Source organism: Panicum virgatum, chromosome 2K (assembly GCF_016808335.1).
Source record: "Panicum virgatum strain AP13 chromosome 2K, P.virgatum_v5, whole genome shotgun sequence".
Lineage (NCBI taxonomy): Eukaryota > Viridiplantae > Streptophyta > Magnoliopsida > Poales > Poaceae > Panicum > Panicum virgatum.
In genome coordinates, this window is record NC_053137.1 from 19589637 (window position 1) to 19607521 (window position 17885).

A 17885-nucleotide genomic window follows, 5' to 3' on the forward strand; every position below is an offset into this window, starting at 1 on the left:
CCTTAAACAGCACGAAGGAGGTACTAGAATCCATCGACAAGCTTCGCAAGAAGTTTCTTTGGGTGGGGGATGAAAACCTCACCGGGGGGAAATGCAAGATCAATTGGCCCACGGTGGCAAGGCCGACGGATTTGGGAGGGGCTGGCCTACTAGACCTAGAGAGATTTGCCCGTGCGCTGCGTCTACGTTGGTTATGGCAGGAGTGGACGATGCCGGAGAAGCCTTGGGTGGGCATGGGCACACTGTGTAGTGAGACAGATAAATTACTCTTCGCAGCCTCCACTGAGATTAGGAATGGAGACGGCCGGAAAGTTTGTTTCTGGGAATCAGCTTGGGTGGCCGGCCGGCGGCCAAGGGATATTGCGCCGGATCTTTACTCCGTTTGCAAAAGGAAAAATAGCAAGTTGCACGAAGCATTGACAGACAACCGGTGGATCCGGGATCTCACGGTTGGCCCAAACTGCAGCCTGCATCACCTACAACAACTCGTAGAGCTCTGGTTCGCCGTCAGGGACACTAGCACTACTCCGGGCGCGGAGGACACAGTCAAGTGGAAGTGGACGGCCAACTCTACAACCTCAGCATATCGGGCACAATTTCTGGGGTCAATCAAAACGGATCTGCATCTACTCATTTGGAAACCATGGGCGCCACCAAAGTGCAAATTTTTTGCATGGCTCATTATCAAGAATAGAGTTTGGACGTCCGACCGGCTGGCAATCAGGGGCTGGCCGAGAAGCGATGTGTGCCCCCTCTACCGCACTGAACCAGAATCGGCACATCACCTACTTGTCAAGTGCCGCTATACAAAACGAATGTGGAGGCTAATTGCTGATTGGCTAAACTGCCAGCAACTGCACCCAAGTGGGTGGGACAGCACGTACTCGGTCAATGAGTGGTGGCATTTTATGGGAAAGCTTCGGAACATTCCGAAGAGGGCTATTAAATCACTCCTACTGCTGGTAAACTGGGAGATTTGGAAGGAAAGGAACTCAAGAACTTTTGACCGTCGCGAGGTTTCGACTTTAACACTGTTGGGGAAAATTAAGGAGGAGGCAAGGATGTGGGGATTCGCAGGAGCCAGACACCTGGCGAGCTTCGTTGGTGACTAGCGGTCGGCCTGAGCCGCCCTATGTACAGTCTCCTGTGTCTTTTTTTGTTTTGTAAAGGAACCTTCCGTGGTTCTCGCCTGTACTCCCTTCTTTATTAATAGAAATAAGCACAGTCTGTGCTTGTTCGTTCAAAAAAAAAAGATGTTGGCGCTGGGATCCTAGGTTCCCATCCGCCACACCCGATCACGGGTATGTGTTGTGATCCCAACTCCTATGAGCTCGGATTGTGATCCCAACTCCTATGAGCTCGGATCTATATTCTCGCGCTAGTTAACCTAAAATGGAGTTCTCCAAATTTGATGGTGAGAATCCGTGCTTGTGGAAGGATAGATGCAAGATGTACTTTGAGGTGTTTGGAGTTGGCGAGAATCTGAAGTCTCGCTTCGCAGCTACGAATTTCGTGGGCGCTATGGCCAGTTGGGCGCCACAGCCCAATGTGGATTCATTGGCGCAAAAAGAAGATCGGACTCCCTCACAAGGGCAAGCGCGTTCAGTTATAGTGATTCAGGATGAGTTATCCAACTGCCATAAGATAAGTTAAAAGGCCTTCGTAGCAGGCAGTCAGTGTCTTACTGCATTCATTGTTTCCTTCTGAACATGCAGTATCTGCCTTACTTCTTTTCTCCTCATCTGTGTTTGTACTTAACATTATCTCTGATCTTCCCTTGTTAATCATCTGACCTGAGCACTCATAAACAAAAACCATGAATTCTTATCTGTATGTTTGCCACCCTGAAGGTTCGATTGATCGTGCCTACTGCATTGTACAACTGCCGAACAAATACACTACTCCACTAATGTTGAGTGCAGGTAATACAGGTGCGAGGTGAACTTGGCACCCCGTAATCTTGCATTTCCAGCCCCGAATGTGTCTGAACTATTACAATTTACAATCTAAAACGACACCACCCCATAACCAAAAATTACGAAAATACCCATCATAGCAGCACGCTCTCAGGAGGCACCTTGGAAATCAAATTATTGTTTTGCCAGAATCAAGAACTAGCTATGTAAGAGAACCTGAATAATGCTGGCTCAGAATAAAACATATTCGTCATCTGGTCCCATACAAATATCATACCAAATTTATCCAACAGAACAACTCAAGAACATACAAAGCATAAGGGTTCCCATCTGATGTATCTCACTATAAGGATAACATAGAACATTCCTAATGGTAACTTCTGGCAGACAACTTGGGGGCAAAGAACAAGTTTATCATCAGTTTAGAAGAGAGAGGTTCCCTTGCCCTTCTTGTCGCCACCGATCTCGAAGTGCTTGCACCTCTGAAGTTGCAAAGAATCAGATACCCGAAACACAAGATAAAGAAGAAATATGAAGAAACAACAACAAAGCTGAGGCAAAAATACCTTGATTGGGTGCTGAGAGTAGTGCTTGCAGCTCTGGCACTGCAGCTTCAGCACAATCTTCTTTGTTGTCTTGGCCTGAAGTGCACCAGTGCATATTAGTTACACTAAGTAAATAAACCTCAATGGAGCAACATTAAGATTCACGTAACATTATTCAATCCTAATCAGCAATCGCGACAAGTTGGGATTCGTATAAAACCTTCTTGTGGAAAACTGGCTTTGTCTGACCACCATATCCTGACTGTTTGCGGTCATAACGACGCTTCCCTTGAGCTGAGAGGCTATCCTTTCCTTTCTTGTATTGGGTAACCTTGTGCAGGGTGTGCTTCCTGCACTCCTTGTTCTTGCAGTAGGTCTTCTTGGTTTTCGGAACGTTCACCTACAAAATAAAGGCAGCATAATTAGTCCAACAGGAATAAATCTAAGAATAAACACTTATGCTAAATAATCTAAAGAACAAACAAACTTAACAGTAGCAAAGATGTTAATTCATATGAATAGGTAATTTGGAGTTAAGCATCACGGGATTCAAACCAAAAGAAGAATTTTTGGCACAAGCGTTGCACAAAAAGGCTGAATCATATTGGAACGGAAACAAATGATGCCAAATGCTGTACACAAAAAAACAGCTTAAAAAATGAGCATGAAACAATAAGGCTTGAAGTTTCCAGCACAACAAATACTAAAATGACTACACATAAACTAACAAAGGTTCCAGGAAGAACATGGACATTGTGAGCTTATTAGAAGAGATCATGGATGTCAGTCCCTACTCAAAGGCATCTAAAAAAAATTATATTTAATGCTACTCAACAGTCACAACTAAATTAAATTAGCTTGTAGCAGGATGTGGTAGATATTGGGAAAGTATGTCAGACAGGCAGCAAATAAGCTAGTCACAAGCTTGAATGAGATCGTTAATTGGGAAAATAACAATCTTCAGATCCTGAAGAAGACGAGGAGACTAAATACATGTGTAAGAGAAACAATAAAGAACATGAACAGTTGGTATGAAGAATTGTCCCCAGGTTTGCACAAGTTCAAATATCAAACTATGGGTATCACCGATAATCTATTAAAAAAATAATGTAGACACAGAAATTCAAACAATGCATAGTTACATACTCATTTTCACCTTCTATAAACAAAATTCAGTTCTAATGTTATGCTATTCATATGAACCGAAGAAAGTTCTGTTCCCATTGCATAATTAAGATATACGAGTGATTGGCTAGCAAATGTCGCATGATAGTTTGGTGAAAATTTCCTAATTTGCAATCTAGTCAGCAGTTTACTACAATTGCATTACAGGTAGTCAATCATAAACACATTACCACTACATTTCACCAAGAAAGACAATACAGTGTGCATCAATTGATTCAAGCTTCACTTCAAGTAACTAGTAGTAGCAGAACGTAATCTCTCTTCTATGAAATGGCGACAAGCACCCACTTTGACTTATGCCTATGCAACCATCAGCTAACATGATTACAATCTTGGAACTGTAACAAACGAACTGGATGGAGACAATCGATTGTACAGTCTCGTTCATCGCAACCATTTTGAGTTGAAAACATTGCAAAATAAAGCAGACGGAATACATAATTCCAGATTCCAAACAACCAGACCTCGCATCCCTTAGCAACTCCAATACACCAAGAAGCTAAGTCACCCACCGGTTGACAAGAGGTTGGAACGAACGACCATCACTAGACTGCTAACCATCTCGAGCTGGCACCGGAATCAAACCAAGAACAGAAGGAAACGTGACCTCCCAAAGCACCCAAGTGTATGTACGATGGCCGCACACAGAACAGGAAACTGATTCGATCCTTGGATTAAAAGACAAGAGGGGGGGGGGGGAGGAGGAGGAGAGGAGCAGGTCGCTAACCATGGCTGCCGAGCTGTAGCTTCCGCCTCCGTCCTTCCGAGAGTCCTGGCGGCGGCGCGAGATCGGAGCCGAAAACCCTAGCTGCGATCTCTTGAGGCGGACAGATATACTCAGAAGAGAGGCCTGATGGGCCTGTTCCTTGGTCTCATGTGGATTCCCGGCCCCTTTTCCTTTCGGCCCACGAGCAAATAGACGCAGCATGCATTTCTTGTTTCTCATTTTAAATTAAAACGGTAAATTACACCAAGGTACCTCCCAGCCGACGAGCAAAGGAAATTTGTTTCGACCCACGAGCAAACGTTTACGGTTTCAGAAACTATGTGTTTGATGAAAAAAATTTTAATCGTTTGTGATTAGTGTTTGAGGATTGGGAACAAATTCACCTTGTGTCTAACTAGAACGCACGCCATGACGTCCTCGTCACGCCTAGGCAACTGCAACTGGCGTCAAAACCTCGTATGTCTAACTTTTTCAAAGTTAGCTTTGTGTGAACATCCAAAGCGAACATATAACAACAACGAAATCAGTAGCTGATTTCAATTCAAATCTACCAGGTTCAAAACACTAAGTGCAGGAAGCACCTCAATTTTGCTAGCGGACGCCGCCATTGCCGACCTACAGCTACCAGGTCACGTCCATATGCATGTGCTTGTGCGATCACTTCAACCACTAAAAATTCGAAATGGGATGATTGAGTAGATCATTGCAACATACTTTATCGATTCCTTAAAATCAAAGAAGCCATAGCATGGATATGTACTCCCCTGCCACAAATTGAAAGTAGAAGTTTGATGCAACGCATCGCCTGGACTGCGAAAGAGATTCATCGCGTCGTCGGCGATCACGTACACGCAGCACCGAATTATTCCGCTCCCAATAATAATAATAATAATGCGCATCGAATTGACATCAGCAGGCCAGAGAGCATAGCGAAGTCGCAAAGACAGCAAGCTACAAGCATTCGCTGGCATGCAACTTCGCTCGCATGCGTTGAGAAAGTGGTTTGTGAGATTAAGGCCCCGTTTATTTCAGCAAGAGACTGTGGCGTCCCGCTCTTATAAGCAGTAGCCAGAACAAGAAAATTGCTTTTACATAGGGGTTACGCGTTACAATCCAGCTTGAGTATGTATCTTCTTATTGTGGAACACATTTACCGCGTACCCATCATGCGGGTTCACTTCTTTTCCCCACATGGTGCTCCCCTTTGTGGCTGAGCCAACAGCTGCCACCTTCATTCCAGCGCCCTATCTCCTCGATGGTATATGCAGAAATGGAAGGGGAAATAGGGGGGCAATGGTTTTGTACCTTCAGTTTTGTACAATCTACAAAAACTTAGGAGCCTAGTGCGGTCGACCCCACTTGCACTGCCATAGAAGTGCAAATGGGTGCTCCTTAGGTATCCATTGTCTCTTTTTAATTTAAAATTTTGTACTAATTTCTCAAAATAAGCTCGCAGTTTGAAAAATTACTGCAAACTTTTAAACTAAAGAGAGGCGGTGGATACCCTTAGAGCACCTATTTGCACCCCTAACTGGCCATATACGGATCTGGATGTTCATTAGTAACATTAACCACGATATATATATCACCCCTCACTACTAATAGTGATTTCCATCCCCAAATCATTTGCATGCGAACTATATATAATCTCTCTTTTCTCTACAGCATGCATGCATATACTGCAGATTGACATGCATGCACTTCTTCTGCCTAAAACGACTGAACACCGGCCTCGAAATAAATCTTTCCGTAGTAATAATCGAAAAGCATGCATGATACGATTATATAAGCTCCTTTCATTCCGTCTGTCCTGATAAAGGGGCTCATCGCATCGGCCACTCACATGGCATTGACCCAAAGGATGAGCTTATTCAGCTGCAATGATAGATCATTCACAAAGCGTCAGCAGTAGTGTGCAGAAACCGCGAACACCCAGCATAGCTTTTGCTGCAATCAGGCATTGCTGTCCTTGCTGGCACAAGATGATCGCTCGTGCATGACAGGTAAGTCACGCTAGCCCCGGATGATGCGTAACAGGCGAGGACTGGTTATTACAGAGACGAGAAAGCAAAGATGATGAACTGGCCAGCCAGCCGACCATGAGTCTGGGGAGACGAATGATACAGTGGATGGAATGAAGATGGCCAGCGACCGATTCTTCATCAATCCATGCTACATCCCAACTAACTGGTGACCTCGTGGGGTTCCAATTCTTTATCCCATTCCTCGATCGGTTGGTGAACGTGATCGCCTCCACTATCCATGGGTTGGCCGGCCTTCGTGTCGGTGTTCATTAGCAGCAATCAATCATGGCAGCATCTCCTCGCTGATCACTGCTCAGATCACGTGTAAACTAACGCTTGATCGTTTCCTTTTTCCATTGAGAATTCCATGTCTGATTTGATCTGTCACTGCAATGATATTAGCATAAATCAGAATTAATCTGTCATTGCTGTGTTAGCAGTGAAGGATTCTAGGTTTTTGATATGCTGCCATTGCTGCTTCCACATTAGCAATATTCGTATTTACAATTATGATGAACAACTGATCAATTCAAATAAATGGAGTACAAAAAGATTATCTAAGCTTGTGGATCGTCTGTACTCTCTTCTTTGTAAATCATGACTTGTTACTTGTATGGTTTCATACATGCGAAACACCAATCGTTCAAGATATCGATAAACAGAGCATTTTAGAGAGCTGTTATGGGTAGAACACGCTTCATAATATTACCGATATACGATTTTCCCGATCGTAGCTCAAAACCCATTCTTTACATGATTTGTAGCTCCTCAGAGGCTGTGTTCGGCTGGCTGGTGCTGGTGGCCGGTGCTGATTTTTTATGAGAGAAAAGTACTGCTGGCTAGCTGGTGCTGGTTTTGTGTGAAAGAGAAATACTGTTGGCTGGATGCAGCGAAGATGAAGCGAACAAAGTCAGAATGTACACAAACAATTGCTATTCTGACCGGCACAGGATCATCGGCGTTGTTCTATGCATATATAAATGCTAGATTGCTAGTACCACTCAACTTGCACAATAAATTGGTTTTTATCACTAACTACTGTGAACAACATTCGCCTACAAGTAGGTACTTAAACGGGTTAAATTTCACTACACGTGTTTTCCAAACTTTTTTTTATATATGTAACCCATTTCTCCAATTGTACTCACATCCCATTTCTTCGTGATCTTCGCTCGCAGCACTCGCCATTAATTGGGTCCTCGCAGATTAAAAATGGTTGGGTTTTATTTTTTTTCGCCAACACAGGCAGCAACTTGTCACGTTCTCCCCAATTATTCGACCGGTAGAGTCGTCGTCCCCAAAGTTGCCGTGGGCATCGATCCATTCCATCCTCGAGGTGCCCTATAAATACCCAATTCGTGGCCACTGACGAAGCTCACCGGAGAGCAACAGCCGAGCTCATAGAAATCCTCTGAAAAATCTGAATTGCGGACTCCGCCGAGCTTACGAGCAGCAGCAATGGCGAAGCTCTGCACATTGCTGCTGGCCGCGGTGCTCGTCCTCTCGCTCCTGGCGAGCCCCATTGCCTGCACCCGCAAGCTCAGCAAGCCCAAGCACAAGGCCAAGCCGGTCGGCCACAGGACGGCGCCGGCCGCGGCCAAGGCGAAGCCGAACCCGGTCAGCTACAAGCCGGCGCCTGCTGCGGCGAGGCCTCCCCGCAGCAACCACACCGCTAGGCACTCGCCCCCGATCGTCTACGGCGGCGCCTGGCTCTCCGGCGCCGGCGCCACGTACTACGGCGCGCCCAACGGCGACGGCAGCGACGGTCAGTATCGTACTTGCCTGCTAGCTTAGCTTCCCGCTTTATTTCTTCGCTGTGCGGTGGACATGGGAGTGATCGGCGGCGGGGATTGCTGTGCACGCAGGCGGCGCGTGCGGGTACCAGACCGCCGTCGGGAAGCAGCCGTTCGACTCGATGATCGCCGCCGGGAGCACGCCGCTGTACATGGACGGCGAGGGGTGCGGCGCCTGCTACGAGGTCAAGTGCACGACCAACGCGGCGTGCTCCGGCCAGCCGGCGACGATCGTGATCACCGACCGGTCCCCCGGCGACCTGTTCCCCGGCGAGGTCGTCCACTTCGACATGAGCGGCACCGCGATGGGCGCCATGGCGAGGCCCGGCATGGCCGACAAGCTCCGCGCCGGCGGCGTCCTGAGGATCCTGTACCGGCGGGTGCCGTGCAAGTACCCCGGCGTGAACGTGGCCTTCAAGGTGGACCAGGGCGCCAACCCCTTCTACTTCGACGTGCTCATCGAGTTCGAGGACGACGACGGTGACCTCAAGGCCGTCGACCTGATGGAGGCCGGCAGCAGCGTGTGGGCGCCCATGGCGCACAACTGGGGCGCCACGTGGCGGCTCAACAACGGCAGGAGGCTCAACGCGCCGTTCGGCCTCCGCCTCACCTCCGACTCCGGCAGGGTGCTCGTCGCCAACAACGCCATCCCCGCCGCGTGGAAGCCCGGGAAGACGTACCGCTCCCTCGTCAACTACCCCTGAAAAGAGGGATTCTTCGGAGGAGTCCATGCCCATGGCGGGTAATGTGCGTCGTCCGGGTGTTGCGAGAGGCGGCGATGTCAGAAGTCTGAAGAGGAAGAGGAGGAGGTTGAAGAAGAGAATGGCGTTCTTCCCTCCCTCCTCACGGTCACTGTTTGCAGTCCCCAAGTGATGTGTGACTGTGTGAGACATGTCTGTAATTTCAAATTTTTTTCACTCCAGTTTGTTATTAGTTGGTGCTGTACTTGAGGAAAGAGAGAAGCTTGTCTGAGTTGTGTGTTTTCACGTTTTTGGACAATGAACTAGACATTTTCAGAATTATGAGAAATGAATCACAGCTTTGTTGTGACACTAAAACATAGTAATACTTTCCTGGGGAACGGGTAAAAACTTGTGCACTGAAGACCACGACAATGCTGACAACCAAATAAAAGACATCGCTGACAACAAAAACTGGCGACTCCTGGACATCTGTAGCAGGGTGTGTTTAGTTGACGAAAAAGTTTGGATTTTGGTACTGTAGCATATTTCGTTATTACATAACAAATAATGTCTAGTCATGAACTAATTAGGCTTAAAAAATTCATCTCGCGCTAATTAGTTAGACTGTGTAATTAATTATTGTTTCAACTACATTTAATACTCCATGCATATGTCCAAAAATTCGATGTGACAGGTATTGTAGATTTTTTTTTTAGAAATTAAACAGTGTCTTACTAGTATTCTAGTAGAGACATAAAGACGCCCTTTAGACAACATAAAGATGAGGTCAAATGACGCATTTTGAGTTTAACATATTGAAACCCTGGTCGGCCAATCGAAATGGACATATGATTTGCCCATTTCTGAGTCCAGATGATAGATCAGTAGTAACAATCAGAAGATTAAGACGCGGTTGGAATGTAGGAAATCTCCGATAAGGACGCTATGAATTTAGTAGTAGGTTTCCATGAAGAAGATTTTGTTCATATGTTCTATCAAGACGGAGAATAACCTGACTCGATACTCTTAAAAAATAAGAGAAAGCAGAACCAAGTATCAAAAAATTCGATCGAAGATTTCCATCATTTACTTAGATTTCCAAATAGGGTCCAAAATATAGGTGCACATTGAGTTATATGTTGTTTTCATGTTCTTTTTGAATACATTATACTATAACAGGGTAAAACCTCCCCATTCTATAAACGTAACTGATTGAATTATCCACGATCAATCAAATATTTTTATGTTTTCCATAGCTTTTCCAACTCCAATTGTGTTCTTCTCTCTTCTCTATGGCTATCCTAGAGCAAGCTGCTGGCGCATGTCCTGCGGGTGTCCCTCTTTGGTGAGCATTCCACGTTTTCTACTATGTTGAAGAGTTTCAATTCTTTGTCCAAATCTCAGTGTACGAGGCGCACCTTAAGCGTCAAAGCACTTTTCGACAACTCTGCCAGGTAAAAAGAGGGAGAATTTGGCCCACTGCGGATAAATCTAATTATGGCGACATGGGTTCTCAGTGCTGTCTTTTACGGTCCATTGTTCCTACTTTTGAAGAGCTTTTCGATGATGGAAAAGATGAATGGGCTGCAAGTAGTGAATGAAGATGCGAAGAAGAAAATGTGTCAAGAATACGCAAGGATAGACATGGCAAGATCATCAAGGTTGAAGAACCTACACTGCCTCAAATAAAGCCCTTAAGGCAAATCCTATGCGAGTAAATTGCTCGAGCCTGAGATGTTGCAAATGTGATATGGTTGAGGTTGCTGTTAATTATAAATTAAAATGATCATCTAGTGCTACGAATAATAATATAGAAGAAATACTTGTTAAGGCAAACAAGCATATACAAAAATCGGCACTGCTAGAAAATTCCACACTAGTGCCAGGCAAGAACCCCTAGTTAATACCGGTCTGCCGCCCGGTACCAGTCCGTCGGTACTAAATGTGCCAACATTCAGTACCGGTCGGAGCGACCGGTACTAAATTGCACGTCACGTCACGCATTGCTTTTTTTCTTTTCCTTTTATTTTCACACTTCCTTTTCCTTTTCTTTTGCACAATCACATCGCATTCACCAGTATCACAGATTTCACATGAACAAGATATAGATTTCATCGCATTCACAATCACATGAATAACAAGAATCACAAAAAAATCACAATCACGTGAAATAGTTACAGATTTCAAATGAACTAGTTACAGATTTCACAAGAATACATGAACCACAATCACAGATTTCACATGAACAAGTCAGAGTTTCACAACAAAAAAATTCACAATCACCCTGCGCGCGCTTGGTGGCCGGCGGCCTCCGCGCCCCCCGCAGGCTGGCGGCGGCGGAGGACGTCCTCCGCGCACCGCGCGCGTCGGCGGCCGCCGGGAAGGCCCCCTCGTGCCGCCCACCCCTGCTCCTTGGCAGCGCGCACCACGCGCATCGGCGGCCCGGCTCCCTTGGGGGCCGGCGGCTTCCGCGCCACCCACACACCAGCGGTGGCCGGCGGTGCCGCGCCCTTGGTGGCCCGGCGGCGTCCGAGGAAGACCTCCGAGCCCCCTGCTCCCTGGCGGCCAGGGAAGGCCCCCGCGCGTCGGTGGCTCCGCTCCCTTGTTCGGCCCCTCCGCGCCGCCCAGGCGCCGGATGGAGCCGGTGTGTGGTGGGAAGATATAATGGCACTTGCGGATAAGGCTGGTGGGAGAGGAGTGCAGTTGAATATTAGTACCGAGTTGCCTCTCCATCCGGTACTAATTTGAGCACTTATGTACCGGCTGGAGCTACCAGACGATACTAAATTTATTATGTGCTATTTAGTACCGGTTGGAGTCACCAACCGGTATTACCTCCAAAAAATCTTGGCGCTGTCGGATGACCTGTGTTTTACACTTTTAGCCAGTACTAAATGTTTCTTGAGACACTGTTTTATACGACCGGTACTAAAATCATATGTTGATACTGGCTAAAAATGCAGCAGGTACTAACGCCTAGGAATGAATGCCCCTTTTTCTAGCCGTGCGGATCGCCAAATGGCTAGACTTTTCATGCAGCTGACAACCCAGATAATATAGGCTTCCCAGCCAGATAGAATCTGAATTCTGGGTAATCCACAGCGTAAAGAAAACCTGCATTAATTGCAATTGGAGACATGTAGGGTATGTTTAGATCCGCGAAAAGCTGGTAAAAAAATTACATCGGACACTGTAGCACGCTGTAGCACTTTTCGTTTGTTTGTGGTAAATATTGTCCTACCATGACCTAACTAGGCTCAAAAGATTCGTCTCGTAACGTACATCAAAACTATGCAATTAGTTTTTTTATTTACCTACATTTAGTACTCCATGTATGTGTCATTTCTTATATTTAATATTTCGATGTGATGGAAAGTTTGGAGGAGTTTGTGGAAGTGAACACAGCCGTAGTGCAGTCCCTGGATAGTGATCACCAGTATATGGAATCAGTTAAATTGGTGCATTGGCTAATTTCCTTTGGAGTAGTAATCAATTCTCCTGTCATGTTGTGCTGGCTTTCTGGAGACCATGGCAGATGCAGGTCTCAATGAAGGCAGGCAAAAACACTAGTGAGGCTTGAATGTGCCCCCCCCCCCCAACTGAATTGGTGCTCCGTTCATCAATTGAATTGTTTTAATTTCTAAAAGGATTCCCAATACTAAAACCCTGGTCATAGTACTTGTTCTTGTTGTTGTCTACACATCGATCGTAGGTTCTGTCGGTGTACCCGGCTCTTTCTGCACTGCTTACTGCTTAATGGATTATAATTGATCATTGCACCGGATATCAGTCTGATGAATCAAGAGACCATCTGCCTGAATCATTGTGGATCGGGTGACGTTGAAGGACGCTGCCCAGTCACTGTCTGGATCACGATCCGCCATGTGCTGCAGTCTGCAGGCAGACAGTGTAGTCATGCACCGCGACGATCTGATTAATCAGCATTCTAAAGCAATATAATGCCATCGTTTACAAAACTGACGGAGCCCCTCTGGACCCTAGTGCCCACTGATTGAGCACATGTTCCGTGCTAGCTCCCTTCGACCTTTAATTCGTCTTGGGGTGCCATGTGTTCATGTTTGAGCGAAGCTGACTGAATACTGATGAACTAATTGCACGGAAGTCACTAATGTTCAAATCAGTTAAAGTAAGTTTGTCTCATGAAAAGGAAAAAGATTCAAATGGAAGCTACACGAGTGTGAACTATTTTCAATTTGCTCAATGGAGAGATTTTACGGATAGCGAACATAGGGCCTGATTGGAGGGCGCTGCTGGGGTCACCCCAGCAGACCTGTCACCCACTACAAATTTTTGTTGTTGAGTCTAAACTGGTCCAACAAACTGTCCCATAGTCAAATTTATTTTGTTTCGAAATAATTTTTTAATTGTTTTAGCAATATAAAAAAATTGTTCGGGAACAAAATTATTTTGTTCCGGAATAAAAGTAGTTATTGAACCTTATGCGATAGTTTAACTGTCAGGAGCCCGAGCGACTCCTAACATTTGCCTGCTTCCCATCCCAGCTGGGCTGCACAGATGCAAGCTGCCTCTGATTGGATACCTACAAAAATGACGTTCGAGCCTGGCTCCGAGGAAGGGCTAGGCTTCCACCATGCAGGTGGAGACGTGGCTCAGTGACTACAAGATTCTCAATCACACTGAATTTTTTAACGCATATATGAAGTATTAAATGTAGTTAAATAAAATAACTAATTATACAGTTTGTCTATAATTTGCGAGACGAATCTTTTGAGCCTAGTTAACCCATGACGAAACAATAATTACCAAATACAAACGAAAATACTATAGTGCTTTATACCCAAAATTTTATGCATCTAAACAAGGCGTAAACATCGGCTTCCACTCTTTGCAGTCCCGGCCCCTTTGCCTGGATAAAGTGGTTTCCCGCATCGACAGATCACATGGCACATGATTCAGATCATTCAGCTCTGATTACGCGTAAAGCGTCAGCTGCAGATCGAGTGCAAAGTCGTAAACGCAGCAACCTGCAATCACACATTCTCCTATTGTTTATACAAGGAAAAAAAGGGGAGTTTTGCGAACATTCTCCTTCCTGGCAGGAGAGGGTGATCAGTGCACACTGCTCGTGCATGACAGGTAAGCTGTGGTCGTCTCCTTAGCTCGAATGCATACAGATGAGCAGGCCCGTATCTAAGCCCGTGCGGGCCGTGCGACCGCACAGGGCCTCCGAATTTGAAGGGCCCCCAAAATATTAGATATAGTCATGTAAATACTTTAATTTAGTTAATTATTGATCCAATTTGTAGCAAAATATGGCCCAAATTGCTCCTAAAAGATAAATCATTGTAGGCGTATCACTTCCTTTTACATGGGTGCTACTCGGGGTCAGGTGTGTGATCTCGAGTGGACCTATCACAGCACCACAACCTCTCCAGGATTCCATATTTTGAACCTAAAATTGACCTAATAAACCAGGCCCCTCAATGCTTTGTTGCTAAAACAAACTTTTTTTGGAAAAAAATTTTGTTGCTCAAACAATAACAATTGTCCCAGCAATAAAAGAAATTATTCCCGAACAAAAAAATAGTTATTAGACCTTTTGTGATGATTTAACTGCCAGTCACACGCGTGACTTCTAACATTTGTGCTTTCACACAGCACATTGCGCTTATCGCGCTTGCCGGCTGCTATCGCTTGGTATTCGCGATCCTGCACTAAGCCACTAAGGCCCAGTCCATTGTTTCGCACAGGGCCCTCGAATTTGCCGGTACGGCCCTGCAGATGAGAGAATGATGAAGCAGCCAATCATGCGTTTGAGAAAGGGAGAATCAAGTGAAGATGGCCAGCGATTCTTCTCCTCATTGTTCCAACCGTGTGCTATCCTAACGAACTCCAGAAATTAGTTCTTCCCTCGTTGGGCTCCATTTCTTTATCCAAATCCTTGGTCGGTGAACGTGATCACCTCCATTATCGAAGAGCTGGTCTCCTTCATGTCGCTGTTAATTAGCAACAATCATGACATCCACACTAATAATTTTAAGGGATCGGAAAAATTTAGTTTACAAACTTTGAACTATCACAAACGTCCGATTTTAAACCTTCAACTATAAAACCAGATAAGTTTAGCCATTCTGGTGGTTTCAAAGGTGAGTTTGTATTTTTTTAGAAAAAATAAAAAATCTAATTAGATCTAAAAAATAACTCAATTTAAATCACAAAAATATGAAATGGGTATCAATTTTTTTTCTATAAATGTAATCTATCTATTATTGATCTATTTTAATCTTATTTGTTATAAAATAATAGGCATAAGTACAAGCAAACAAATATTAGGAACATAAAATTTTTTGGATTCAAGTCTAAATAGAGTGCCAATAATATAGGTTACATTTTAAGAAAAAATTCGGTACTAGTTTCATATTTTTCTAATTTAAAATAAATTACTTATGATTTTTTTAAATTTTAATTTGAATATTTTTTAATTATTATAAAATAAAAAACCACCTTTGAAACCATCCTAAGGGCCAAATTTACCCAGTTTCGATAGTTAGATGATCTTTGTTATCCGATTTTTGAAGGTTGAATATCAGACTTTCATGATAGTTTGAGGGTGTGTGAACTAGACTTTTCCCTCATTTCAATTCATCCCCGGAATCGCGTGTACCCTACTGTCAGATAGTGCCCTTTTCCATTTCATAATTTGAAATTCATTTGTGTTTGTGCAAGGTAAGAAGTAATGGAAATAAATCGTCCAGCATCTTTCATCAAAGAAAAATAAATCGTCTAGCATCCCCTATTAATTAATCAGGACATGAACAGTATCATTCGAACACTTTGGACATTTGTTAACATGCATCATTTTGACTAAAACTTGGAGTTAGTATCTACTGAAAACATTTTTCTGTTCTCTGCAGAAAAAGGAAAGAATTTTTTTTGATAAATTTGTATTGGTCTTTTCTCACATGCATCGATCAAGTGAAGGTTGAATTACTAGGTTTGGTTAATTCCTAGCCATCAGGAATGGTCTAGGCATACGTCAAACTCATGGGAAACAACCCATTTCTATAAACAAAGGAAAAGTGGGTTTGTGGTGGCTTGGAAACTGATAACCTTTTATATTTTTCTGTAACTGATAAAAGTTTTGAATTTCTTAAACTTGGAAGAACTGAAACCTGCATGAAAACCAGCTAGACTTTGCTTTTATTGGTCAAAGAACGAGATTCTTTTAAACCGATATATGTATTGCTCCTGGCTTTTGCTCGTGCTGACAAGCTACATCCGTGGATTCAGTTTACCTTGTTGGAAGCACTGTCGGTCATCCAACTCCCTTTGGTTTGGCCAAGTGAAAACTCAATCCGTTCTTGAAAGGATGGACTGGAGGCATTATTGTCCTGCATAATCCTTGACACCATACAGTGGCGGAACCAACCCAAGCACCAAGGGGGCTCCTTTCTCTTCCTCCCTCCTCCTCTTCTTCTTCTTCTTCTTCTTCTTCTTCTTCTTCTTCTTCTTCTTCCTCCTTTCCCCTCTCTCCTCCTTCCCCTTTGCCCCCTCTGCCCCCAAACTGGCTCTGCCCCTGACACCATACATATCCCTAATTTGTAGCACTCAACCATGGCACTAATTTTAGAGTGTTTGGATGTGGGAGCTTATTTCAAGCCAATAAGCACCCTACCATGATGGGCTTCAAATAAGTCTCAAACCTGTTTGGAGCTTATACACAATAAGCAAATAAGCACCTGCAAAGGGGATTTGAATGGGAGTACCTGGTGGGCTCCACCAGCAAATAAGCACAGTAAGAACTTCCTCATGGTGCTTATGAGGGGTGCTAAAAATAAGCCCCTCCAATAAACCCTGGTGTTTAGAGGCCAAAAGGCTTATTTGGAGCTTATTTGGGATGATTATTATAAGCACCCTTGAACCAAAGTGGGTCTTAGGACTTATTTAGGCGCATAAAGTTTTGAGTGTAAAGCATTGTAGCACTTTCGTTTGTATTTGATAATTATTGTCCCGCCATGGGTTAACTAGACTCAAAAGATTCGTCTCGCAAATTATAGACAAACTGTGTAATTAGTTATTTTATTTAGATACATTTAATACTTTATGCATGCGTTAAAAGATTCGATGTGATGGGAAATCTTGTAAAATTTTGGAATTTTGAAGGGAACTAAACCAGGCCTTAGTTTGTACAGGGTTTTTGTCTTGGTCATTGAGGGCTTTTCATGTCCTTTTAATAGGTTTGCGCCACCATCTGCGTGGTAGTGTTGTATTTCTGCATCTTGAGGGCTCTTTTGAGGCTGCATCATTATAATTCTGTTCCTCTTAATAAAATTTGTATGGTATATTCTAAAAAAAGGATATATGTATCTCTCCTGAAAAAATACATCAGAAGTCAATAAAAATACCATGCTCTTAATTATGACTTCACGGTAGCTCCGAACCCTGCATGATGGTGCGCAGTATTCAAATTGATTTTCTTTTTATTAGAGAACAAGGCATCTTTTGGTTGGTCAGCTGAGATTGTCGTCTGCCCACTAGGGTTCAAACCTCATGTTTGATATCATATATACATCCGTTCATTCGGTGTAATCAATGTATCTACAACAACGGAGTGCCTATAGTACGTTGTTGTGCATGTATTCAAGCATTTGTTGTTTTTTAAGTAACTACGGTAGGTGAATACATCGAGAGCTTCTCATTATATGGCATGGCAAAACCATACATTACATCAGCAATTGCTAGCATAGCACGGTACAACACAAACAAGAGCACAAATGAACTCTAAGAGGCCCAAACATATGGACGAAAGAAAAGAAATAGGAGCAAAGAAACTCCAAAAAATACATAAAACACCCTCGAGCAAACTTATGCAACCATTAGAGCGCTACCCTAAAGTAGTTTGTTGACATCCCAAGAGCCATTGCGCTTCCAATCATCCCATCATCCATTTTTTGTCCAATAAGGGGAGGAAAGTGGAGATGGGACACATCTCGGCGCACCAAGCATAGAATTCGAACTTAGGACCTCTAA

At 44.2% G+C, this 17885-nt stretch overlaps 2 protein-coding genes across 3 annotated transcripts; one reads left to right on the top strand and one right to left on the bottom strand.

The window, feature by feature from the left end:
* Positions 1-2115: 2115 nt before the first annotated feature.
* Positions 2116-4525, bottom strand: LOC120670285 (60S ribosomal protein L44). Its single transcript, XM_039950378.1, has 4 exons — positions 4374-4525; positions 2682-2861; positions 2483-2557; positions 2116-2398 (listed from the first exon to the last, which is right to left on the bottom strand). Exons 1-4 carry the CDS (start codon positions 4374-4376, stop codon positions 2339-2341), a joined length of 318 nt encoding a protein of 105 aa, XP_039806312.1. The 5' UTR covers positions 4377-4525; the 3' UTR covers positions 2116-2338.
* Positions 4526-7756: 3231 nt separating this feature from the next.
* On the top strand, positions 7757-9212 carry LOC120670297 (expansin-B11-like). 2 transcript variants are annotated; one of them, XM_039950392.1, is made up of 3 exons: positions 7757-8162; positions 8263-8939; positions 8988-9212. In XM_039950392.1, the coding sequence occupies exons 1-2, from the start codon at positions 7856-7858 to the stop codon at positions 8892-8894; spliced, it is 939 nt and encodes a 312-aa protein (XP_039806326.1). In that variant the 5' UTR covers positions 7757-7855; the 3' UTR covers positions 8895-8939; positions 8988-9212. The 2 variants fall into 2 exon arrangements, with proteins under 2 accessions (XP_039806326.1, XP_039806321.1); XM_039950387.1 differs by having other exon boundaries at positions 7773-8162; positions 8263-9212.
* Positions 9213-17885: the final 8673 nt, after the last annotated feature.

What these genes read in the sequence shown, in the direction of transcription:
- LOC120670285 (XM_039950378.1), bottom strand. An exon ending in AGCCAGTTTTCCACAAGAAG is followed by an intron (nt 2,558 to 2,681) that starts GTTTTATACGAA and finishes GGTGCACTTCAG; the next exon opens with GCCAAGACAACAAAGAAGAT. An exon ending in ACTCTCAGCACCCAATCAAG is followed by an intron (nt 2,399 to 2,482) that starts GTATTTTTGCCT and finishes TTGCAACTTCAG; the next exon opens with AGGTGCAAGCACTTCGAGAT.
- LOC120670297 (XM_039950392.1), top strand. Translation starts at nt 7,856, where the DNA reads ATGGCGAAGCTCTGCACATTGCTGCTGGCCGCGGTGCTCGTCCTCTCG. An exon ending in CAACGGCGACGGCAGCGACG is followed by an intron (nt 8,163 to 8,262) that starts GTCAGTATCGTA and finishes CTGTGCACGCAG; the next exon opens with GCGGCGCGTGCGGGTACCAG.